The 25,896-nt window shown below is 39.6% G+C and overlaps 2 protein-coding genes and 1 long non-coding RNA gene across 3 annotated transcripts; 1 reads left to right on the top strand and 2 right to left on the bottom strand.

The window, feature by feature from the left end:
• Positions 1-11,330: 11,330 nt before the first annotated feature.
• LOC146649224 (uncharacterized) lies at positions 11,331-13,061 on the bottom strand. The gene is made up of 2 exons (XM_085386729.1): positions 12,727-13,061; positions 11,331-11,839 (listed from the first exon to the last, which is right to left on the bottom strand). The coding sequence occupies exons 1-2, from the start codon at positions 12,984-12,986 to the stop codon at positions 11,773-11,775; spliced, it is 327 nt and encodes a 108-aa protein (XP_085242855.1). The 5' UTR covers positions 12,987-13,061; the 3' UTR covers positions 11,331-11,772.
• Positions 13,062-14,150: 1,089 nt separating this feature from the next.
• LOC146649223 (enkurin-like) lies at positions 14,151-14,901 on the bottom strand. The gene has a single exon (XM_085386916.1). It carries the CDS (start codon positions 14,854-14,856, stop codon positions 14,182-14,184), a length of 675 nt encoding a protein of 224 aa, XP_085243042.1. The 5' UTR covers positions 14,857-14,901; the 3' UTR covers positions 14,151-14,181.
• Positions 14,902-22,484: 7,583 nt separating this feature from the next.
• LOC146649222 (uncharacterized) lies at positions 22,485-25,145 on the top strand. The gene is made up of 3 exons (XR_014908257.1): positions 22,485-22,884; positions 22,990-23,102; positions 24,844-25,145. It is a non-coding gene; the product is annotated as an uncharacterized LOC146649222 (long non-coding RNA).
• Positions 25,146-25,896: the final 751 nt, after the last annotated feature.

The following is a 25,896-nucleotide window of genomic DNA, read 5'->3' as shown; positions in this document are numbered from 1 at the left end:
GGATGTGTTTTCCATCTTCCTACAGATTACAGGTTATTTCCTAGTTCCTTTTCAGATTTTCAGATCCGATAACAACCGATCTCTTTACCCGTCGGCTTCCCGTGGCTGTCATGCGACCGGCTATTGCAGTTAATAATACAACGGCTTCTTGACATTTTTGTGTTTCTTTTTATCGCTGTATAACTGATTTTAATTGAAAGCCTGCGTGCGCTAGTACCGCTTGCCACGAGTTCCCAGAATCCTTTGCGGTTCTACCCGTGAATGACGTCACATTTTCAATCTGCATGTTAAATTTTATATTTGGGGTAAAATATCAAGTCTTTTCAAGTAAACCGGTTCAAGTCCAATTCAAGTCCCAAGTCATTGGTGTAAAAATCCAAGTCAAGTCACAAGTCTTAGAACATTTTTTCAAGTCAAGTCTAAAGTCATAAAATTAATGACTCGAGTCTGACTCGAGAGGCAGCACGGTGGCACGGTGGTTAGCACTGTTGCCGCACAGCAAGAAGGTCCTGAGTTCAATTCCACCATCAGGCCGGGGTCTTTCTGTGTGGAGTTTGCATGTTCTCCCCGTGTTTGCGTGGGTTCTCTCCGGGTCCTCCGGCTTCCTCCCACCGTCCAAAGACATGCAGCTTGTGGGGATAGGTTAATTGGATAATCCAAATTGCCACTAGGTATGAATGTGAGTGTGAATGGTTGTCTGTCCCTATGTGTTGGCCCTGCGACAGACTGGCGACCTGTCCAGGGTGTACCCCGCCTTTCGCCCTATGACAGCTGAGATAGGCTCCAGCGCCCCCCGCGACCCTGAAAAGGATAAGCGGAAGCGAATGGATGGATGGATGGATGGAGTCTGACTCGAGTCCAAGTCATGTGACTCGAGTCCACACCTCTGCAAATCAATAAATCTGAGTTTGTAATTCCTGGCATTTCAAAGCAAGTCAGTCCAATATTACATTACAAAATATAATTTATTTATTTTTTATATAAAAGATTGCACATGCACACCCACACAATAATTTGTAACCATCAATATAGGCTGATAATTCTTATCATAAAGCCAGCACACAGTTGCAGACTTTTAAACAATATGGTCTTCAAGACACCATAGGGAAAGCTTAAACTGTTTGATTATAAATTTAAATGTACAAAAAAGGCAGTCTGAAAATCAAGTATAAACATTTAAAAACAATTTTACAAATGGACAAAGTACAAAAAGAGCAACAGTCACTCAAAATGAAGAGAAGCAATGTCTGAGGAAGTGGTTCGTAAATAGGAAAAAGGTGTTCATCAGTTTACTGTAGGTGCAGATGGCGGTCTGGCCGAGAATTGTACAGAAAGCATCCGAATGTTTTGCATACATTCTTGTTTGGTTTTTTTTTTCTTCTTTGTTTTTGGCAGTTTCAGTTCAACTCTTGTGTATAGAAAATAGTCTAGATTTAAACGGCATGGGAGGATGAAATGGGAAACTGAATGATGTAAGGTATAGTGATGGGTCGTTCGCGAACGAAATGGCTCTTAGAGCCGACTCTTTGACGTGACCGACGCGAGCCGGCTCCTTATCGCGAGCCGTCACGTGGGTTTTTTTTTTTTCTTTCTCTCAGCCTCTCTCTCGCACCTTTTTTCCGCTTCATTCTGCACGCGAGCCTTGTGCTTTACGCTGGGCAGAGGGGGGGAGGGGCGGTAGTTACACTCAGTAGCACAGGAACAGAGCCAGAGAGAGAGAAAGAGAGGCAGGGACAACAACATTAGAAAGGTATAGTAATCATCCACAACTATTTTCGGTTGCAGATGATAAAGGATTCAGAAAGTTTATTCATGCAGGTCCATATGACAGAGAATGTGCATCTTCTGTTTGTTTTCATATTATAATTTATATTTAATTGTGTTGTGGTTTGCAGTGTTTTGTGTTCTTTTCACTTTAAATTTGTAACAGGAAAAAGCTGAAAATTTAAATAGTTAAAACTTGAAATGTGAATAGTTGATTTTTGTATTATATGATTTATTTATTACATTTTATGTGGAGTGAATAAATAAAAGTATATTTACGGTGGCCCCTAGAGACAAAGCACATACAAACTTCAAATCACGTACGAACTCTGAAGCATGTACAAACTCCAAAACACGTAAAAACTCCAAAACACGTAAAAACTCCAAAGCACGTAAAAACACGTACAAACTCAGAAGCACATAAAAACTCAAAACACGTACAAAAGACAACAGAAGTGCTCCAGGATGCTGGGCGCAGTGTTGAGCCTTTGTTATCTTGTGGCTACACAAGCCAGCAAGTACCAACGACTGGATTTGGTGTGTGGTAGTAACAGGTAAATGAACTTTTTTTTTTAAATTATTTGAATATATATGAGTGCCTGTGTATAAATACACAAACAATACACACATGCTTTCAATTGTGTAATTTAAGTGATCTAGTAGCTCTGCTTTGGAAGTTCAGTTCATGCTAGAAATGTGTTTTGGAGTTTGTACGTGTTTTGTCTCTAGGGGCCACCGCATATATTTATATTTAAACATATATAAATAAAACCACTTTTTTTTACGTTAGTAATTCCTTTTGTGCATAATTTTATATTATTGTTAATAATAAATTAATTAAAGCAACAAAACAACCTGAAGAGCCGGTCCGGAGCCGAAAGAGCCGGCTCTTTTTAGTGAGCCGAACCGAAAGAGCCGGATCTCTAAAAAGAGCCGGAAATCCCATCACTAGTAAGGTAGGAGGAGGTGGACTGTTCCATTTCACGCACAAGGATGGACATCTGCACAATCCCTTAGGGCAGCTTTGAAAATGCATTGGCCTTCAATTCATTGTACATTCACTACTCTACATTAAGGTGTAGATATATATATAGATATATCGATATACAGTACTTGTATCCTGCACCAACATAAAGTGGGACACTGAACAGGCATCACTGACGGATTGGCTTGAAGTATTTCAGATCAAATATATTTTGGGTTAGGAGGGGTAGCATAGTGCATAGCATAGCATCTTGTGTCTCACTGTTTACTACTGTGAAGTCATCAAACCTGTAGCATTTAGTGAAGCTCAGAAGTGTTGCATGTTAGAAATCCACCGCAGTACAATGGCTGATTTGATCTGCCGATGCCATATCGCACAGTAACTATTTCTTTAATGCAACTGTAAAGTCATGTTTTAATTTGGGAGTATAGTGTCAACTTTAAAAAAAATCTCCAAACATATGAATTTGGTATAGGGGGAGAATTTTCAAAAGTTTTTCTAGGATTACAAAAATGTTTATTTTTGAGGTTTAACAATAAATGGACGACAACACTGGAGACTTGAATAATTCTACGTAAGCTCTGTCGCATGGAAACACAACAGTCACACAATACCCTGCATGTCACAAGTTGGGATTGACATTTGCGAACGGCTTTTATGAAGTAACATAAATGAATAGTAGGCATGAAACTGCATGCTCTACTGCAGCGGTCCCCAACCCTCGGACTGGTACACTCTAAGAAATGATACACTGATGTTGCTAGCATTATGTAAACGTTTTATGTTAAAATTAATGTCACCAATTGATTTTTAACTCTAAACACAATGATATTGTTTTGATTTTAATTAATAACACAATATTTCAATACAACAAAATGCAGTACATTAAATCCAATGTAAAAATTTCATTTAAAATGAACAGCACTTTAATTTGAAGAGGATTGCTCTCCGTACTTCTCAGTTTGCACATGTGCAGTGTGGAAGTTTGAACAACCGCCATTTTCAACCGAAACTTGCATCATGTTCAGAAGCCTGGATAAAATCCATTGTCATTTGAGGATTATTTGGTAAGTACAACCATTTAAGGATGACAAATTTGGTTAATGTGTACTAAATGATAAACATCCGACATTTTCGGGAGTACTTCTGTATGTTTTATTTTAAAACAAATGATGTCTGGTAAAAAATTTTTTAGCATTCTAGCTTGTATGCCTCTCACAGGTGTTAGTAGTCAGGCATTTAACAAATATTATTGGGCCCACTTCAGTGTAATTTCCCAAAATGTTTTACGATTCATGTTAAGCTGCAACTTGCCTACTAAGAACTGCAGCTTTAAAATTACTCCCAACATCTACCACGCATGCTCCCTGGTGTCAGTAATGACCACCAGGAGCGCCAGCGATCCTATCCGTTTGAAGAATGAAATATATGTATAGTGTATTTTAGAAACATGCATCAAATAAGTTGCTACATTGTTTGAAGGAATTCTACCCTGTGTTGATATCTGGTTTAGTGTTAATATCAGTGATTAAAGTGTAAGACATGCATTTATCTTGTGTCATTAAAATGCAGCATTATGTGTAACACAGCTATATGTAATGCATTTAACTCCTTGTATCAGTTCCATTGATTATCAAAGTGACAATTTGTGTGTTCCCCCCTTCATTTTACGTTGGTCAGCTAGTTCTGTCTGTCAGTAGATGCAACAAAAGTGGCTCAGATGTGGTTGTGGTTACTGTTATCTTTTATTGTAACTCTTGTTATTGTAATAAATAACAGAAAATATTGTGATAGGATTTTGAATCCATATTGCTGAGTTCTAATATTCTATTTCATTTTAACATTTTTAGGGGTACAATTAATAATTATATTGTTGAACAGTCTAGAATTGTTTAAAGAAAAATGTGAAAGCTTTCATGTATTGTCAAAATTGAAAAGCTTCTAGTTTTGTGTTCATATATTTGTTGATCTGACTCAGAAGAGTCAGTGCCTAACCAATCATTAACCTCACTGAATGTCACTAATGTGAGTTGTCAAACATTGTTTAATTACTCATCGCTAATCACTCATCTGTTAATATTTTTGACTTTGGTTTGGGAAGAGGTGGAAAAGAACCAAAATCTTGTCTCACATTGAGTTCTTATCTCCACCAGAATATCAGCATTGATGTTCGACGGGAATGCGTCCTAAAAACTATCTGTGTCTACTTAAATAAAAAGCCAGATGACCTGTTCAAGGAATTCTTGGTAAGTTAGAAAAGGGGAAAGATCAGTTTGTTTGTTTGTTTTTTTTAATTTGGGATAGTAAATTGAAGGTGGGCTCATTTGTTCATATGTATCTATATGCAATTAGCTTCCCCCCCCCTTTGTTTTCATTTTAAGGATGTGGATCTTAGTGCAAGAAGAGAAACGGAGCAGCTGACTTTAGGAGTCTGTGTTGTCAGACATGAAGGAGCAGACTCTGCAGATACACCTGAGGACATTTGTGTCATCATAGAAGGATACACTGTGCTGAAAGCTCTTAGTGATGTGGCAAAGGGGTGTGCCCTCCTGCTTGGACTAATCTACTAATCTACTAGTCTAAATCTGAGGTACCCAAAGCACCTGAAATACATACTTGAATTTCTTCAGAAGGTGCCGATGGAGTTGGATGGGAACAACCTATCCATGAAGGTGCAAGTTCTGAAAAACAAACTGCTTGAGTGAAACAGCCTGCACTGAACTATAGAGGACACTGAACTGGTTACAAGATTCTCAAACCCATCTCCTTGCACTTTATAAACTGTTCAGTTTGAATTCCGCAAGAACTTCTGCAAGGCCTCATAGTTTTTGGCATGCTTTGTTCATGTTGAACTTTTCATGCTTTGTTCATGTTGAACTTTTACCACCATCCAGCTACATTGAACAAGACTGCTCCTAAGTTTGGACTTCATTTTAAGTTTTGGAAAAAAAAAAGGTTTTTTAAATATGGACAAAAATGCCACTAAAATCATTTCTACTTGTTGTTTATAGGACTGTATTGTGAGTTTTCCATTGTACCCGAAGCAAGTTTAAATTAAATCATGTTAATGTTAAAAATGTTGGAATCACAACACTTTCCAGTTTTAATAACTTGATTTTAACATTCTGTATTATGTCTTCCTGAACTTAATATGCACTTGCATATATGTGAAGATATTTTTGTTTAGGAAAAAGGCATTGATCTAGAATTTTGAACAGCTCAAAGTTTGCTTCAGCACATTTTACACCAAGTGTTATTAAAGTTGGGTTAACTGAATAAAATTGTGTTTGATTTATTCAATTTACTTTAAATAGAGTAAGTAATTTAATCCTATAGTTTCATTAGAGCTCGTTTAGGGTTAGTCAATTTATCAGATGTACTTAAAATTTGTTGTTCAAATTAAATGCGTCATACATTTTAGATTTCACTAACCCAGTTGTGTGGAACCGGTTGACATAACTGGGTGGAGTAAATGCAACATCTTATTTTATAGAGTAAGTAGGGCTTGTTTTGGTTGAGTAGATTTTATTTAGTGTTGTCAATTTAAGTCAACATGTTAGTTAGATCAACATTATGATATTTAGTTAATACAACACCATTCTTGTGATTTGGATTTAATTAGCCAAAGCTTGACAGATGTACTTAAAATTTGTTGTTCAAATTAAGTGTATCATACATTTTATATTTCACTAACCCAGTTATGTGGAACCGGTTGACATAACTGGGTGGAGTAAATGCAACATTTTATTTCTTAGAGTGTACCGGGCCACGAGAGTTGAGGCTCAGGTGTGAAATGTATAGTTTTCAGGGTTATTTTGTTATCGTTTTTATCGTTTACTGTGTTTTCCTTGGTCTTTTCACATGTGTTATGAATAAGTTTTCCTTTTTCGGTACCGGTACTAGTTTTATTTTGTTGTATTTATCTACGACACCTTAAAGGTGTATTTATCTACGACACCACTCCGCTTAAAAACATAGTTCGGGGGGGGGGGGGGGGGGCGCATTTTATAATTACAGGTATCCCGTCATGGTCGGGTCCGTTTTGCCCGGATATAATTATAATATACTTATAATATATGGTTGATATGTGGATTAAATACATTATTTAATCTCAAGACGTTTGTTGAGAAAGTCGATGAAACTCAGTGGCGTATTAATTTTTTCAGTGATGCGGCCTATAAGTACATTGTGCACATTTGAATGAATGTCTTTATTCTAGCAACCAAATAAAGTTATTGTAATGTACGACTAGAAAGCGAAAATTTCTGAAGAAATTTTAAGTGTGCCTATGCCGCCGCTAATCAGTATAGTTTGCCATTCAAACGGCTACAGAGAGCAAAACTCAGCAGAGCAGCCATTCTCCACCATGAACTATGGTAAAACCAAACACCGCTCGCGCCTCACATGTCAGGCCCTGATATGTGCATTTGAATGTCTGAGTCCTCACAGAGGATTGGCTGCCTGGCAGAAATATATAGAAATAGTATGATTAAGCATAAATACTACATTTAGCAGAAATACTATATTAAGCACAAATCCTATAAAAAGCAGAAATAGTATATTAAGCACAAATCCTATAAAAAGCAGAAATACTATATTAAGCACAAATCCTATAAAAAGCAGAAATACTGTACTATGATTTGGTTGAAAAACTATAATTAATCAGAAATACTATATTTGGTAGAAATAATATGTTTTGGCAGAAATACTATCTTTACCTCAAATCCTATAAAATAGCAGAAATAGTATGATTTAGCAGAAATACTGTATTAAGCACAAATCCTATAAAAAGCAGAAATACTATATTAAGTACAAATCCTATAAAAAGCAGAAATACTATATTAAGCACAAATCTTATAAAATAGCAGAAATAGTATGATTTAGCACAATAGTAATAAGTTAAACAGAAAAATTGGAAAAGCAAAATGGACAGCTGAAAAAATGCTGAACATGCTGAGGGTCCCTCAAATATACTTGTTAAATGACAAAAATCTGCAAAAAAATCTATAACAGCCACACAATCACAAATACACTCAACAAAAATATAAACGCAACACCTTTGTTACTGCTCCCATTCCCCATGGAATGGACGTAGAGACCTAAAATTCATTCCAGATACACAATATAACCATCCCTCCCAAACAGTGGTCACAAATCAGTCCAAATGTGTGGTAGTGGGCACATCTGCCATATTGAGATAATCCATCCCACCTCACAGGTGTGCCACATCAGGATGCTGATCTGACATCATGAGTAGTGCACAGGTGTACCTCAGACTGCCCACAACAAAAGGCCACCCTGGAATGTGCAGTTTTTTGCGCTATTGGGGGTCTGGGGACCCAGAACCGGTCAGTATCTGGTGTGACCACCATTTGCCTCATGCAGTGCAACACATCGTCGCATGGAGTCTATCAGATTGTCAATTGTGGCCTGTGGAATGTTGGTCCACTCCACTTCAATGGCTGTGCGAGGTTGTTGGATATTCGTGGGAACTGGTACACGCTGTCGTATACGCCGGTCAAGCACATCCCGAACATGCTCAATGGGTGACATGTCCGGTGAGTATGCTGGCCATGCAAGAACTGGGACATTCTCAGCTGCCATCTGCCCTGAACAATGTGAACCATGATTCATCCGTGAAGCGCACACCTCTCCAACGTGCCAGACGCCATCGGATGTGAGCATTTGCCCACACAAGTCTGTTACGGCGACGAGCTGGAGTCAGGTCAAGACCCCGATGAGGATGACGGGCATGCAGTTGAGCGTCCCTGAGATGGTTTCTGACAGTTTGTGCAGAAATTGTTTGGTTGTGCAAACCAATTGTTCCAGCAGCTGTCTGGGTGGCTGGTCTCAGACATTGGAGGTGAACCTGCTGGATGTGGACGTCCTGGGCTGGTGTGGTTACACGAGGTCTGCGGTTGTGAGGCCGGTTGGATGTGCTGCCATATTCTCTGAAACGCCTGTGGAGAGACGGCTTATGGTTGAGAAATGAACATTCAATGCACGGGCGACAGGTCTGGTTGACATTCCTGCTGTCAGCATGCCAATTGCACGCTCCCTCATTGCTTGTGGCATCTGTGGCATTTTGCTGTGAGACAAAACTGCATATTCCAGGGTGGCCTTTTGTTGTGGGCAGTCTGAGGTACACCTGTGCACTACTCATGATGTCAGATCAGCATCCTGATGTGGCACACCTGTGAGGTGGGATGGATTATCTCAATATGGCAGATGTGCCCACTACCACACATTTGGACTGATTTGTGACCACTGTTTGGGAGGGATGGTTATATTGTGTATCTGGAATGAATTTTAGGTCTCTACGTCCATCACATGGGGAATGGGAGCAGTAACAAAGGTGTTGCGTTTATATTTTTGTTGAGTGTATATTGAATTTTAATCTTACAATGAGATCATCCCATAAAAAGGCTCTCTCTCTCTCTGTCACACACACGCACGCACACACACACACACACACACACACACACACACACACACACACACACACACACACAGGGAGAGAGAAGTAAGTTTCTAGGTCAGCCTGGGAGCTGCTGAATTTGAATCCACCAATCAAGAGAGGCTGTGTACTTTTTCCCGCCAAAATAGGTGCCTGCAGCACAGAGAGACACAGGATCTTTGCAGTCTATTTCTCATAATGAGGACTCCCCTCAAACAAATGACCATAATTTCCTAACCGTAGGGGCTAGAGCGGTCATTCTTACACCATTTTGTTCAGAAGAGATGGGGGAATCTTCCAGTGTTGACAATCTATCATTAAAATATGAATTATTAAAGATATTTGACTTCTAATGCACCATAACTGAGTAGAGCGAAGCAAAAACTGCCTTGACTTGCCCTCAAACAACGCTTTGTAACTCTAACGGTGTGTTCACACCGAACGCGATGGACGCGAATAGAGCGTCAGGTTTACATGTAAAGTCAATGGAAAGGCGCGATGACGCGCGTTTGCGGGTCCCGCGAAAATTCGGAAGCAGATTTGCGTCGCGAAAATGCCAAAACGCGTGAAACGCGCGTCAGTGTAGCGCGTCTGGCGCGTTTGACTCGCGAATAAAACCACGCGCGTGAGTTTTTGTGTTGCATTTTGTGCATACGCGCGTTTTGCGTCCCCCGCTCGAGTTGGAAAAATCTGAACTCCAGCGTCAAATCGCGCCGCGACAACCAATCAGGAGCCTGGTGACGTGGCTGTTACCTAGGTCAAAGGGGCAGATCCAGCCAAAGCCTTTCATACTTCAATGGAGGGGAAGGCTAATCAATGCGGTAGCAAACAACTCGGAGCTGTACGACACCAGCTGCTTTCAGTACCGAGACAGGAATAAAAAGGACCGAGCTTGGAGGAAGATATGTGAAGAGATCGGGCAACCTGGTAAGTTCATTCATTTCTCTTTTGAAAGTTTTCACTGACCCAGGGAAGCCGCACAAAAGCTAGCAAGCCACCGCTATTTTCCCACTGACGTACAAATACCGTTCTGCTTTTATGCATGTTGTCATTTAGGAATATATATTATTGTTTATTAATAAACAGCACACAGTGGTCCCGCTCATCCGTCACTGCTTTGCTTTTTCGCTGATTTTTTATTGCACAGTACAGCATTGCATTCTGCAGCCTGATTGACAAATCTGCTCCGTGCCGTGTCTCCTGCGCTTGCCAAATTTATCACGTTTGGTTTTGATAACCATCGCGTCCAATAGAAAAAACAGCACAAAAACACCCATAACTACGACCTTCATTCGGAAATAGACACCTGCACCGTGAGGGAAAAAGGCGCACGAAAGTGGCGGGCAGATGAAGACAAATACTTTTACGTTTTGCAATCTACAAAGGTTTGCACTTTGAGAATCAATTGTGAGAACTGTGACCAGGGGCTAGTTATTCTGAGAACCCCTGCAATAAATGAGGGACCACTGTCTACTCTACGATTATTATATCCAACCTGTTAACATTTAATACTGTATTGATAGAACCAACTGATTCTGCAGCAGAGCATCCCCAGTCCCTGAGCTCTTGCTACTGCACCCACAGATATGTACAGCAAGCACTGATATCTTTTTAGTCGGTGGGATTCCCTTGTGATCACCTTTACTAAATATCTACAACCAATCTGATTATATCCTGTTATTGTTTTTTTTTTTTCTCAATGTTGAAATTAAAATCTAGTAGCAGCTTTCTCATTTCTTTGTGTTTTGTGCTGTTTTACAGGCCCACAGAGGAGGACGGCTCCGAGGCAGATGAGGGACGGGTCCCAGGACGGTCCATCGGCGGTGGAGCTGGCCATCCTGGAGTCCCTGAAGAGGCCACACCAGTCTCCAATGGAGCATTTCCTCCTCAGCCTTGTTCCTGCTCTGGAGAGCAGCTGGTCCTTTTTATTCCTGTCTCTCTGTAAATTCTTATATTTTATATATTTATGTTTAATGTTTTTCTGTTTGAGACTTTTAATATTATTTCAAATAAATTTTTATAATGACTAATGTCTCAGTTCTACTACACAGCAAATGTTGGCACACGACTTGACACATGTAGAATTTATTTCATATTATACTAATGACAAAATATACTAATACAGTGGGATGCAAAGGTTTGGGCAACCTTGTTAATAGACATTATTTTCCTGTATAAATCCTTAGTTGTTACAATAAAAAATGTCAGTTAAATATCATACAGGAGAGACACAGTGATATTTGAGAAGTGAAAAGAAGTTTACTGGATTTACAAAAAGTGTGCAATAATTGTTTAAACAAAATCAAGCAGGTGCATAAATTTGGGCACCACAAAAAAGAAATGAAATAAATATTTAGTGTATATCAATGTGTGTGTCTCCTATATGATATATGGGGTGCCTTTGTCTGGATGTGCTTCCCATCCAGAGCTGCACAGCACAGAGGAAAGTTCCAGCGCTCCTGGAATCCCTCTGTGATGGACCGCCAGTCTCCAGTTGAAGGCACAGCCATGAAGTCGTCCACTAGACAGTCCCAGATGGACGTCGCTGCCTGGGGGGTGATCTGGCTCACCGTGGACACACCGACTCCGTAACTGAATGCTTGGTCGTGAAGGAGTCCCCGGTGACAAGGAACCTGGACAAAATTGTTCAAAATCAGTATTATGTGTACTGCAGTTACAAAATACATTATTCAAATTCCAAAATACTTTTGTGATGTCAGATTTAAATCACAAAACTTAAATCTTACATAAAACATTTTGTAATTATAAGGATAATTACAAAATGTATATTAGATCATATCTAAAACAGTTGTGTTTTGTTTTAACTTTAACATATCATAATTTGATTGGTAGCAACTTTTGCCACTACAGTGAGCCAATCACTCATAATTCCTAAACATGTCAATCAGGTAGGAATGAAGTAAGACATTAATAGAAATAAAGAGTTGTGTGTTGACATGTAGCCCTTTCCTTGCTTAAATCATTAATATTTTTGAAAAATTAATCTGTGATAAGACAGCTTATCAAGATAGAACCATGTAACTAAAGATGAACCAAACTGTTCAGTTTGATCTAACTCTGTTTTAATAAAGGCTGTGACCCCTGCTATAGAGTCTGACAGCTGCAGGGATTATATACAAATATTCAACTATCCCAGAATTAAACCAGGTCTAAATAAAAAGGAGTGAGTATCACTACAAAGGTTAACTCAGTGGTGCTAATGCTACAGTTTGATATCAGCAAACACCGAGCGCATACATTGATAGGACACCACAGCCATGCTATCATCGCAAACACTGATAACAGCATAAATCGAATTAAATCGGGGCTTGATGAGACCTTCTGAGTATCGCTAGAAATATTATAAAGAGTCGTCTCTGTACCACAGTTTGCTTTCAGTAAACATCGACAGCATTCACTGTTAGCATAGCACATCCATGTTAGCAGTGTATAACTGGATGGATTAGCATATTAGCACAGATATCAATAAAGGACTACCGTATTAAACACTTTTACTAACCTCAGGCAGACGGACAGGCGCTCTGCAGGTGGGATTGAGCGTCTGTAGTTGGTGTCTAGGCGGGCGATGCTGGGACCGACGAGGGAAAGCAGGTCCTCAAACTGGCCGACGGTGATAGCGCTGGAATCGGCCGTCATCCAGGCGCAGCTCCTGGAGCAAGTGGTGAAACTCACCAAACTGCTCATGCCTCTGGAGGACCTGATGGACCCAGGTACGGCGAGGACGTCTTTTACGCTGCTGCTCTGCTCTCCACAGTACATAGAGAAGGGAGACTCTCTCTTCAAGCGCTAGCTCGACAGCTGCCATCTTGCCGGTCTGGCACAACTCCCTCCCACATTCCTCCCACATTTCCGGTTCACGCGCGTCAAAATATGATATTTTGACTCGCGATGGATTTTTCTTGGACACGCGTTGAGACGCGAATGTACACGCGTCAAATTAGGGGCGTTTGGGGCGTTTTATTCGCGTCCATCGCGTTCGGTGTGAACACACCGTAAATCTATTTGGAGTATCGATATCATTCTTTCACCGTAAGAGACAGCAGGCTTTGGTGAACAGTCATGGAAATCTTCAGGTCTCTGTGGAAATCCAACAAAAAGTTATGACGAGAGAAAAAAGTGGTTCATTTCCACAGTTTGAAATCTGAAGAAATCTGTGCGATAGACAAATTTCCTACCCTCAAACAAGTCCAATCCAATTCATTGTGTCAAAACTGTGGGATGAGTTACGCTCCAAAATTTCAGGCGGAAAAAGGAAAATAATAATAATAAGAAGAAGAATAATAAATCCGAGAAAGAATAAGAAGTGTGCCTTTTGGCATAGGCACACTTAATAAATCCGAGCAATAGTAATAAGTGTGCCTTTTTGCATAGGCACACTTAATTATACACACACAAAAAAAAACAAGTTTAGCTCGAAAAGGAGTGGAATGAAGACAAGCTTTTTAACTCCCACCCCTACAATCTTATCTGAGTTTTAAATTTTATAGCTACACAGTACATTTAAATATTTATGACATACAATTACAATTATAAAATTGACATTGTCATAATTACAACATACAGTAGTGCAAATATTTAGCATCAATAATACAGTCTTTGTTACCACCGTTGAGTATCACAGTCATCACCATCAATACATCCTCTCCATTTATTATTTATATTTTGGCTATAAAAATATCAATGAAGTTTGCTTCCATTATATAGTAGTAACTTCATTAATTTTACTTTTAAGAATTAATTCTGGTCTACTGTTTCCTAATAATTGAGATAGCAGCGATAACAACAGCGTAAGACAATATCAACAGTGTCCATTTCAACTCTATAAGATAATTGTTTATATAGCTATTTGTTGTTGTTTTTTTCTTGTTTTTTTACAGTAAATCAACCAGTTTATTTTCCTCGTGAATGGGGCAAATAACAACATTCACTACACTGCATCTCATCTCTGCTGAGTTTAATCATCTTTAGGTATGTAGATGATTTTGAACCTCTCGAATAAGTTGATGTCGTCCTCCAGCTGCTTCATTTGCCTTTCGAGGCAGTCCTTGGTGGCCCTCTGTGACATAGTGTCGATGATGAGGGGAAGGGCCTGGTACTCGTGATGCAGCTTATCCCAGGTCTCCTTCAGGCGCTTCAGGATGGCTTGTCTCTCCTCCTCTGTTATGTGTTTCATGGCCCTCTGCTCCCGCTCTGCTTTTACAAAGTTTTCATACTCCTCTCGAGCCCTCCTCTCTGCTTCGCTGCGCTGCTGGAGGTACGCTGGTACTCTACCAAAGTCCTTTCGTGTGATGAACTTTGGGACAAGCCCTGAGTTTTCCAGCACCTGTTTGTGCCCCTTGCTGGTGTCTACGCATGCAGGCTGTGGTTTCATTGGCACCAGTTCAGGTGTTTCCTTTAAAAAGTCCCTCTTGGTGTGAATTCCCATCAGTGGTTTGTCATTCCTTCTGGGGACTGGAGGTTTCCTCTCAGTGAAAGAGCAGGTTTTATGAACATCTTTGGAGCTCTGTGTCTGTTCAGGCAGTTTGGGCTCTTTCGAATGCTTCTTGAGGAAATTCTCTGGAGATGGCAACTCCAATCTGGCAGGTCCCATCGTCCTTATCGGCTCCTTCACCAGTTTTCTCTCCAACATAACTGCAGGCCTGAATTTTGATATATACAGTGGGGCAAAAAAGTATTTAGTCAGCCACCGATTGTGCAAGTTCCCCCACTTAAAATGATGACAGAGGTCAGTAATTTGCACCAGAGGTACACTTCAACTGTGAGAGACAGAATGTGAAAAAAAAAATCCATGAATTCACATTGTAGGATTTGTAAAGAATTTATTCGTAAATCAGGGTGGAAAATAAGTATTTGGTCAATAACAAAAATACAACTCAATACTTTGTAACATAACCTTTGTTGGCAATAACAGAGGTCAAACGTTTACTATAGGTCTTTACCAGGTTTGCACACACAGTAGCTGGTATTTTGGCCCATTCCTCCATGCAGATCTTCTCGAGAGCAGTGATGTTTTGGGGCTGTCGCCGAGCAACACGGACTTTCAACTCCCGCCACAGATTTTCTATGGGGTTGAGGTCTGGAGACTGGCTAGGCCACTCCAGGACTTTCAAATGCTTCTTACGGAGCCACTCCTTTGTTGCCCGGGCGGTGTGTTTTGGATCATTGTCATGTTGGAAGACCCAGCCTCGTTTCATCTTCAAAGTTCTCACTGATGGAAGGAGGTTTTGGCTCAAAATCTCACGATACATGGCCCCATTCATTCTGTCCTTAACACGGATCAGTCGTCCTGTCCCCTTGGCAGAAAAACAGCCCCATAGCATGATGTTTCCACCCCCATGCTTCACAGTAGGTATGGTGTTCTTGGGATGCAACGCAGTATTCTTCTTCCTCCAAACACGACGAGTTGAGTTTATACCAAAAAGTTCTACTTTGGTTTCATCTGACCACATGACATTCTCCCAATCCTCTGCTGTATCATCCATGTGCTCTCTGGCAAACTTCAGACGGGCGTGGACATGCACTGGCTTCAGCAGCGGAACACGTCTGGCACTGCGGGATTTGATTCCCTGCCGTTGTAGTGTGTTACTGATGGTGACCTTTGTTACTTTGGTCCCAGCTCTCTGCAGGTCATTCACCAGGTCCCCCCGTGTGGTTCTGGGATCTTTGCTCACCGTTCTCATGATCATTTTGACCCCACGGGACGAGATCTTGCGTGGAGCCCCAGATCGAGGGAGATTATCAGTGGTCTTGTATGTCTTCCATTTTCTGATGATTGCTCCCACAGTTGATTTTTTCACACCAAGCTGCTTGCCTATTGTAGATTCACTCTTCCCAGTCTGGTGCAGGTCTACAATACTTTTCCTGGTGTCCTTCGAGAGCTCTTTGGTCTTGGCCATGGCGGAGTTTGGAGTCTGACTGTTTGAGGCTGTGGACAGGTGTCTTTTATACAGATGATGAGTTCAAACAGGTGCCATTCATACAGGTAACGAGTGGGGGACAGAAAAGCGTCTTACAGAAGACGTTACAGGTCTGTGAGAGCCAGAGATTTTCCATGTTTGAGGTGACCAAATACTTATTTGCCACCCTAATTTACGAATAAATTCTTTACAAATCCTACCATGTGAATTTATGGATTTTTTTTCCACATTCTGTCTCTCACAGTTGAAGTGTACCTCTGGTGCAAATTACTGACCTCTGTCGTCATTTTAAGTGGGGGAACTTGCACAATCAGTGGCTGACTAAATACTTTTTTTCCCCACTGTATCTGGGAGCTTTTTCCTTCTTTTTGTCTTCCACTGGAAGGAGATTGAAGGCACTTTCTGGAAGATGAACATCTTCAGACATCATGAATAAAGAGGCGATTAACGAAAGAGTGCCGTAGCTTCTTTTGAAGGCTAATAGCCTTAAAATCTCCAAATTTGTTTGACACCAGCTAGTTGATTAACGGTCAATTTAAATGAAACAAACTGACCTACGTTAAAAAATAAATAAATATTTTTTTATGCTGCTGTTGAACACTTTGAACTGTACGAATTATGAAAAAAATTTGTTGTTAACATTCTATATATAAACAAGGAAAATCACACCCTCGATTCCTCTTTGTACCTTGAGAATATACATTTTTTGTACCTCAATTTAAACAGATGAATATTTGGACATTGTTTGAGCTCGACATCCAATCTGTTCCAAAGTTTCACTCCACACACAAACTTTTCCTGGTAGTTCTAACTCTCTGCCTTTTAAAGTTACTACATCCCCTCAAATTGTAACCTCCTTCTTTATGTGTAAAGAGCTTTTGGATATTTTCTGGCAGTATACCCTTATTTGCCTTATATAGAAGTTGAGCAGTCGTGTATTCAACTAACTCAGTTAATTTTAATAGTTTTGACTGCCAAAACAATATATTAGTGTGACTATGATATCCTACCTTATACATTACTCTTATAGCACATTTTTGTAGTGTGACCAGATGGTGCAGAGAACTTTTATAATTATTGCCCCACACCTCTACGCAATAAGTCAAGTATGGTAGGACTAGTACACAGTATAACAAAAACAATGCATGGTAGTTTAAGAAGAACTTGGCTCTGTTTATGATTGAGATACTTTTAGACACTTTATTTTGTATATGTCTAATGTGTGATTTCCAGCATAATTTGCTATCAATCGTTACTCCCAAGAATTTTATTTCTGATACTACATCTATGTCTACACCATCTAATTTTATTGCAATATCTACATTTACATTGTAATTCCCAAAGAACATTACCTTGGTTTTGCTCAAATTTATAGATAATTTGTTAACATCCATCCATATTTTTAGTTTCCTTAATTCATTGTTAATGTTAAGTACTAGGTCACTATGATCGTCGTTAGAATAAAAAATATTGGTGTCGTCAGCAAATATGACTAGTTTTAATAACTTTAATACATTAAATATGTCATTTATATAAAGGTTAAATAGAGTTGGTCCCAGAATTGATCCTTGTGGCTAGAGCAGGGCGATATGGCCAAAAATATTTATCACGATATATACTTGAAAATTTGCGATAACGATATAACTGACGATATAATTGATGTGAGACAAAATACAACTCTACAACATTACTAGCGCAAAAAGACAACCTTCCATTTATTTTCACTTAAACAAGAAGCTGGTTTTTATGTACATTAAAGCTTTATAAAAATGTAACAGTGCAAATGCAAATTCCTTGCTGAAAGTTTAACCAAAAGGCATTTCCAGTAGAAATGGGCTGACATATCCTGAGCATAACCATGTCCACTGAAGTTAAAAAGAGGTGCTTTGCAACATTAAACTGCAGTGTGCAGTACGTATTTTTCGGACCATAAGGTGCACGGGATTATAAGGCACATTAAGCGAAACAAAGCAGTCAGATAAATCAAACTTTATTAAACTCATTCTTCTTGCTTCCTCCTCTTCTGTACCATTGATTCATTAATGTTGAATTCTCTGGCAGCTGCTCTATTCCCATGTTGTTGCAGTATATTAATGACTAACCTTGTATTGTGGATGAATTATCTCAGTTGTTCTCCTGACTGAAGTTTGGTCCGTTTACAGCATCCTGCCATGCGATTGCATTTGTCTCTAACCATGAGGAACCTTCACGTTAACTTTTATAAGTGGAAAAGTGTTAGTGATCGTCCTCCAGCTTCACTGTTTATGTTATGCTAACATAGTTGTGTCGCTAGCGATCACGTAGCACATCATTTTATACCAGCTAGCCCAACTTCAGTAACCCTACAAACGTCACTGCTGTTTAGTTTCCTGTCTTCATTTATGTTGGAAGTGATAGCAGAGCTGTACGTTTGATTTTTTTTTCAGAAATCTCTCAGTCAGAACATGCAATATCATGCTTAGGTAACTAGCGAAACTAGCGAGCTAACTTCCGCTAGCTTCCTGCTAACGTCTAACTCCGTTAAATGTAATAAATTTTGTTTTCATGGATGCCTGGAAGTTAAACTTCATAGTTACACCTGGTAAAGCAGCAATGCTGATCGTTTTATTAAAGATGAAAGAATTTAGACAGTTTTTAACTCTCAGTAATGCTGCAGTGTTGTTTGACCTGAAAAAGACGGAGTTTAGGACCCAGATTACTCCCAGATTTAAGAGCATCTTAGTCCGACAAATACGACAATAACGACGGCCGCTTGCATGTTCTGCAAAAAAAAAGTGCTTTGTTGTGTATCTGACGGACAAACACCAAACCAGTTCCACATCACTGAAGTTGCACCATTTTTACAAACCAATTCTGGTTCATCTGTTTCACTCAACAATCGGCCATGTGCGTATGAAAACAAAGGCACTGCGCATGCGCGTTTTACTCCCATTCTATCGCGATATTTCATTTTCCTATCGTTGCCTAACATTATACCGGTATTACCGTGAACGGTATAATATGGCCCAGCCCTACTTGTAGCACTCCACAGCTAATGCCCAAATACCCCGATTCAAACTCGCCCATCTTCACATACTGCTGTCTCTCAGTCAAGTAACTTTGGATCCATTTCAAAGTCACTCCCCTAATACCATATCTGTCTAATTTTTTAAGTAATCTACTATGGTTAATCATATCAAATGCTTTCTTCAAGTCAATAAATATCCCTGCTGCATGTTTTTTTCTATCCAAACTGTTGGTTATCTCTTCTATTGCATCAATGATAGCCATTGAAGTTGACCTTCCTATCCTAAATCCGTACTGACATTAATTAATTAATTTATGTTTGTCAATAAATTTACCTAATCTATTATTATAAAGTTTTTCTAATATTTTAGAAAACTGAGGGAGCAGGGACACTGGTCGATAGTTAGTGAGGATGTGTTTGTTTCCATTTTTATATATGGGTATAACTTTAGCTATTTTCATTTTCTTTGGGCATTTCCCGTTTGAAATGATAAATTGCATATATAAGCTAGAGGTCTAACAATGCTATGTATGATTCGTTTGACTAATGTCATATCTATACCAAAACAATCAGTAGATGTCTTGTTCTTACAGTTGTTAACTACATCTAAAATATCTAATTCTGTAACTCCCGACAAGAACATAGTCTTTGAATTTGAATTTTGAATTTGTTTCTATCAATGACATTTCACTGCTATTACATTTTGGAATTGTTGTAGTCAGCTCCGGTCCCACATTTACAAAAAAGCTGTTAAAACACTCCACCATCTCATTTAAATTGTAATTGTCACTGTTATTATTAGTGAAATAATCTGGATATGAGCCCTTTTTTGTGTTACCTTTAATAATAGTGTTAAGTATTCCCCATATCTCTTTAGTGTTGTTTTTATTTTTATGTATTAATTTAGTATAGTATAATTTCTTACTAGTTCTTAATATTTCCGTTAGTTTATTTTTATATTTTTTATATCTATACTCTGCTTCTTCAGTTCTTAGCTTAGTGAATTGTCTATATAAAGAATTTTTCTTCTTACAGGCCTTGTGTAATCCTTTTGTTAGCCACGGGCATTTAATAAATTTATTGTTGATACTGATTTGCCCGACTGGGCAGTTTTTATCATACAGAGAGTTGAAGATATCCAAAAATATTTCAAAAGCACCATCCACATCATCTCCGGCATACACTGCATTCCAATCCTGAGTCATCAAGTCCTGATAAAAGAGGTTAATTGCATTTTCTGTTCTTACTCGTTTGTAGATATATTTCTGAGGTACTTTCTCACATACACTCTTAACGTCATACACTACAAATATTGGCAGGTGATAAGTTATATCACATACCATTAATCCGCTAGCAATTATTAACTCTAAGTTATTTGTAAAGATGTTATCAATAAGGGTAGCACTATGAGATGTTATACGACTTGGTCTTAAAATTGTGGGATATAAACTCATACCAATCATCCTATTAATATAATTCTCGGTGATCTTGTGATTGTTTGGATTTATCAAATCGATGTTGAAATCTCCACAGATGAATAATATTTTATTACTTGCAACTGAAAATATTTTTTCAATCCAATCCAGTGAATACTTCTAGACTCGAACCAGGTGATCTATAAAGACAACTAACAATAATGTTTTTCACTTTTTCATTGATAATTTCTATGGTTAAGCATTCAAATAAGTCATTTATTGTCAATGTCATACTTTCCAATATTCGAAATTTAAATTTCCTATGGACATATATAGCAACACCTCCTCCTGCTTTGTTTGTTCTATTAACATAGTTCAGATTATAATCCTTTAATTCAAAATCAACACCTTTTTCTTCTTTAATCCATGTTTCTGATACTGCTATAATACTAAATGGGTCTTGAAATTGTTGTAAATATTCCTCGATTGAACTGAAATTTGCATACAAACTTCTACTGTTAAAGTGAATGTTTGAGAATTTCTTATCAGTTTTAATTGAGGAATTATATTCTTTTTCAGAATAATATTTACAGTCATTTGGGTTAGCTAATAGGAAATGGTTGTCAGGGTCTAGATGATCTTCTTGATCTAAAGCATTATGATCAGTATATTTGAAATGCTTCAGTTCCAAATCCTCAAGATTTAAACTCCGTTCATGTGTTTCTAGTTCATCTTTTTTCCGTTTTAAGGAGTATTTAGATGTCATTGTATGAGTTTACGCTCCCTTAACTGACACAGATTGTGCAGACCCTCAGTAGTATTCATTCATATTTATTCAATTCCTCTATATCTCTGATAATCACCACTTTAGCTTCCTCAGGCGTTCCTTTCAGTTTGATGTATACCTTACAGTTCATGACCCAAGTATTCTGTATCTTGTCCTGCTTCCTCATGATTCTGGCTTTTTTAGCAATGTCCGCATTTCTTTTAATCAAATGATCATTCAGATAGACGTTAGTACCTTTTAGCTTTTTCCCTTGCTTCATTAGTGCAACTTTGTTTTTTCTGCTGACAAACCTCAGGAACACCGCTGGCATGTTGTTCTTCGTGGGAAGAGGATGACAGGCATCAATGGTATTTACATCCAAGTGTATCTTTTTAGACGCAAAAAAAGACACCACCTGTTGCTCCATCGAATTCTCCTCCCGTAAGCCGGTTTCTTCATTGTTACCGGAGGTCACAGCATGAGCATAAGAGCGGGGTTTGATCTTAATCCCAGTCACAATAACATCGTTTATCCTTGAGTATTGCTCCAAATCCTCGACTTTCTTCTCTAGCGCTGTTATTTTTTTGTCCCGCTCAGCAAGGCGTACACGCAACTCTGTCACTTCCTGCACTAGGTTAAGTATTTTGTCTTGTTTAATTTTAATGTCATTTACATCCTGTGATAGGAAGTCCAGTGATCTTTTGATATCTTCCGCCTCCTCCAAGGCTGAGTTTTTCTTGGGTGGCATTGTCAGGGGTAGTCCAGAGTCTTTAGCTCCGAGACTACCGATGGCTTCTTGATTAGCTCATTAGCCACAGTCCAAGGTTAGCTGTTGTGCTAGTTATCTTCTTCCCTTTTTTCTCCGTTTACACTGCACTCACGTACACTATCCACACTATTAACACTAGCGACGTGAGGTTGTTTGTACATACGTGGGGACGATGTGCGTGAACTCCAGCGGCGCGGATGCAGGCCGCAGCATATCAATAACCTTTCCAAATAGCGTAGCGTGGAAAACAAACACTAATAGATGATGGAAAAACTACAGTCCCGTTTGTCAAGCTTGCATTTTCTCCCGGTCCTCTTCGGCAACGCTGAGCAACCCTATGTGATATTTCGTCGTCCAAATTTCCATGACATACTGCGGTATGGAAGAAATATAGTATCATCAGAATTCAAGTATTTTTAGACATTGAATTTATGACACTGAATTTTTATCCTCCAAATTTCCCTGCAAAAATATTCACCTGCAAAAATTCACCTGCAAAAATTCACCTGCAAAAAATTCACCTGCAAAAAATTCACCTGCAAAAATTCACCTGAAAAAAATTCACCTGCAAAAAATTCACCTGCAAAAATTCACCTGAAAAAAATTCACCTGCAAAAATTCACCTGCAAAAATTCAACTGCAAAAGTGATGAACTTTAATGACCCAAGCCAGAGCAATCAGCACCAGATCGAGTCGAGTGGCTCTCAGCCAATTAAATTACGCTGTTTGATCACATGACACCGTTAGCCAGCAGTGTGTCTCCTAAAAGAGAGCTGTTTAAAGGTGAGTGATTAAGTTTTTCTCCTAAATAGAGATCATTACAGAACGCCTAGTCCGACTTAAAATCCCATTTATTATTATTTTTTTTTATCATCTACTCGAACTAAGGAAAACGTTTGACTAACTCAAAGACAATTTCCACGCCTCCCCTGCCTGACTGCAGAGGCAGTTTTGAATTTAGGAGCGCCAAGATGGCAGCGGCAAACCCTGGCGGCTCTCCGGTGAGTATATATATTTTTTTATCTTCAAGTTTGTCTTTTGAAACCTTAATTTTATTTAAATCCGTTGCTCACGTATAAAGTACACAGACGGGGTCTTTGCTCAACTCGTCTGAGGCGTGTCTCACTAAGCGCTACATGCTAGCATCCTGCTAACCGAGCTACCCTTTACATGCTGTGCTTTAGAAAATAGGATACTCGTTAAAAAAAATACTCCGCAGATATTGATAGATAGACGAACACTGCAAATATAATGTTGGAAACGAGAACGGCCTTTGGTGAAGGGGTAAAATACACCATGAATAAAGCCATAGAGTGAATGGCTGCCATGGTTGCAGAACAGCCTGATTTAATGACAAGAATGGGGAAGAGTGAGGTGAAGTGAACCACAGCCACAAAACACGGTCAGACAAGGCGGCAAAAGGGCAGTGATCTGTCCGTCAGTATGAAGTTGGTGTGTGCTTTGGTGAACAAAAACTCCAGACTGGTAGCAGGAAGATGGGAGACTCGTGTTTCACTGGAATAGTGGTGAATTAAAACATCCTTTGTTGGGGACATTTCGGTGTAAATGCATCCATACAGGCAAGACAGAGGCAGACTAGACAGTGAAGAAAACAAGGCAAACATTAGAAATATAAAAACGGAAATATAGGATGAGTCGGGGATGAGTTCCTGCCCCAAGTGGAGGAGTTCAAGTATCTCGGGGTCTTGTTCGCGAGTGATGGGAGAAGGGAGCCGGAGATCGACAGACGGATTGGGGCTGCAGCTGCAGTAATGCGGACGCTGCACCGGTCCGTCGTGGTGAAGAGGGAGCTGAGTGTAAAAGCGAAGCTCTCAATTTACCGGTCGATCTACGTCCCTACCCTCACCTATGGCCACGAGCTGTGGGTAGTGACCGAAAGAACGAGATCGCGGATACAAGCGGCAGAAATTAGCTTCCTCCAAAGGGTGGCTGGCCTCTCCCTTACAGATAGGGTGAGAAGTTCGGCCATCCGGGAGGGGCTCAGAGTAGAGCAGCTGCTGCTCCACATCGAAAGGAGCCAGCTGAGGTGGTTCGGGCATCTGACAAGGATGCCCCCTGGGCGCCTCCTGGGTGAGGTGTTCCAGGCATGTCCCACCGGGAGGAGGCCCCGGGGCAGACCCAGGACACGCTGGAGAGATTATATCTCTCGGCTGGCCTGGGAACGCCTTGGTATTCCCCCGGATAAGCTGGAGGAGGTGGCTGGGGAGAGGGAGGTCTGGGCCTCTTTGCTTAGGCTGCTGCCCCCGCGACCCGGCCTCGGATAAAGCGGATGAAGATGGATGGATGGAAATATAGGATTAATATAACATACAATTAGGGAAAATGTAAGGAACACAATGTAAATGATATTGTAAAGTCATTAAAACAGCATACTCTGATTAAAAGAAACACATAATTGGGTAGGATAATAATAATAATAATAATAATAACAATAATAATAATAATTAAAAAAAAACTAAAAAAAAACATGTACAAGATGGGTATGTATACTTGTAGCCAGAATTTAACAACTATAAAGTTGTAGCATGTCAGTACCTTACCCCATCCATTATATCCACACTTTCAGAAAAGGATATGGTCAATATCTTTACAAATACTATCTAAACTTAAACGGGATATTCCCTCTGCTTCTTCTGCTTCTCGTATCCACAGGTTTCTGTAAGAGCGTACGTAGGCTGCCATGACAGACTGTACATCTGATCATATTTTTGTCTTATTCAGACTCCACAGTGTTACGTTCAGTGGAATTAGACCAGGCCAGCATCTCCACACAACCCCCTGAGCCACATCTGCACTCAGTCCACACACAGTGGGAGGATCCTTCGCAACAAGACCATCAATACTGCAACAGGTCTCGCAGAAAAGATGTGCAGGATAAGATGACTCAGTGTGATGAAGTTGCATATTTCATTCTTCAAAATGATGCAGACGCTTTGCTGTACACTGGGATAGCCTTAGAAACATTTAACACACTTGTGTCGACACTGGAAGGATATGACAACAATGAATTTACCATGCCTGTCCGAGATCAAGTCCTCATGACACTTATGAAATTAAAGAGTAACCGTGTAATAGGTGACCTAAGCCGCCAGTTTCATATATCACAAAGCATGGCCAGCAAGATCATCTCACACTGGTTAGACAAGCTGGAGGAAGTTCTCCGACCATTAATTCCATGGCTGCCAAAAGAAACTATTCAAGCAACTATGCCTGAAGCCTTCAAGAAGAACTTTCCAAATAGTACATGCATTATAGACTGCAGTGAGACCCTTTTACAGAAACCCAGAAATCTGGGCTCAAGAGGGGAATCATACAGCCATTATTATTCACACAACACAGTCAAATATTTGGTTGCTGTTGCACCATGTGGACTAATCATGTTTGTGTCTGCGGCATATGGCGGCCGATGTAGTGACAAATTTATCACAATGGACTCTGGAATATTAACATACCTAAAACCTGGTGATGAAGTCATGGCAGATAGAGGTTTTACAATTAAAGACTTACTCTTTGAGAGAAAAGTTAGATTAGTAATACCCGCTTTCACAAAAAAACGTAGACAGCTAACTGAGGAACAGGTAACATACACACGTCGGATTGCAAATGTAAGAATCCATGTTGAAAGAGCAATCAGACGCTTGAAAGTCTACAAAATACTTTCACAAATTGTTCCTATAAGCATGGCTCCTAAAGTAGACAAGATACTGAGAATATGTGCTGCTCTAGTGAACTTAAGAGAGGATCTCATTCGTGATACACAATAATTGTGTATGT

This window comes from Rhamphochromis longiceps, linkage group LG17 (genome assembly GCF_057381845.1).
Source record: "Rhamphochromis longiceps isolate RC_006_pf linkage group LG17, R_longiceps_female_GT1.1, whole genome shotgun sequence".
NCBI lineage: Eukaryota > Metazoa > Chordata > Actinopteri > Cichliformes > Cichlidae > Rhamphochromis > Rhamphochromis longiceps.
Note: the sequence above shows the minus strand (reverse complement) of the source record. Positions and strands in the feature narration are given on the sequence as shown.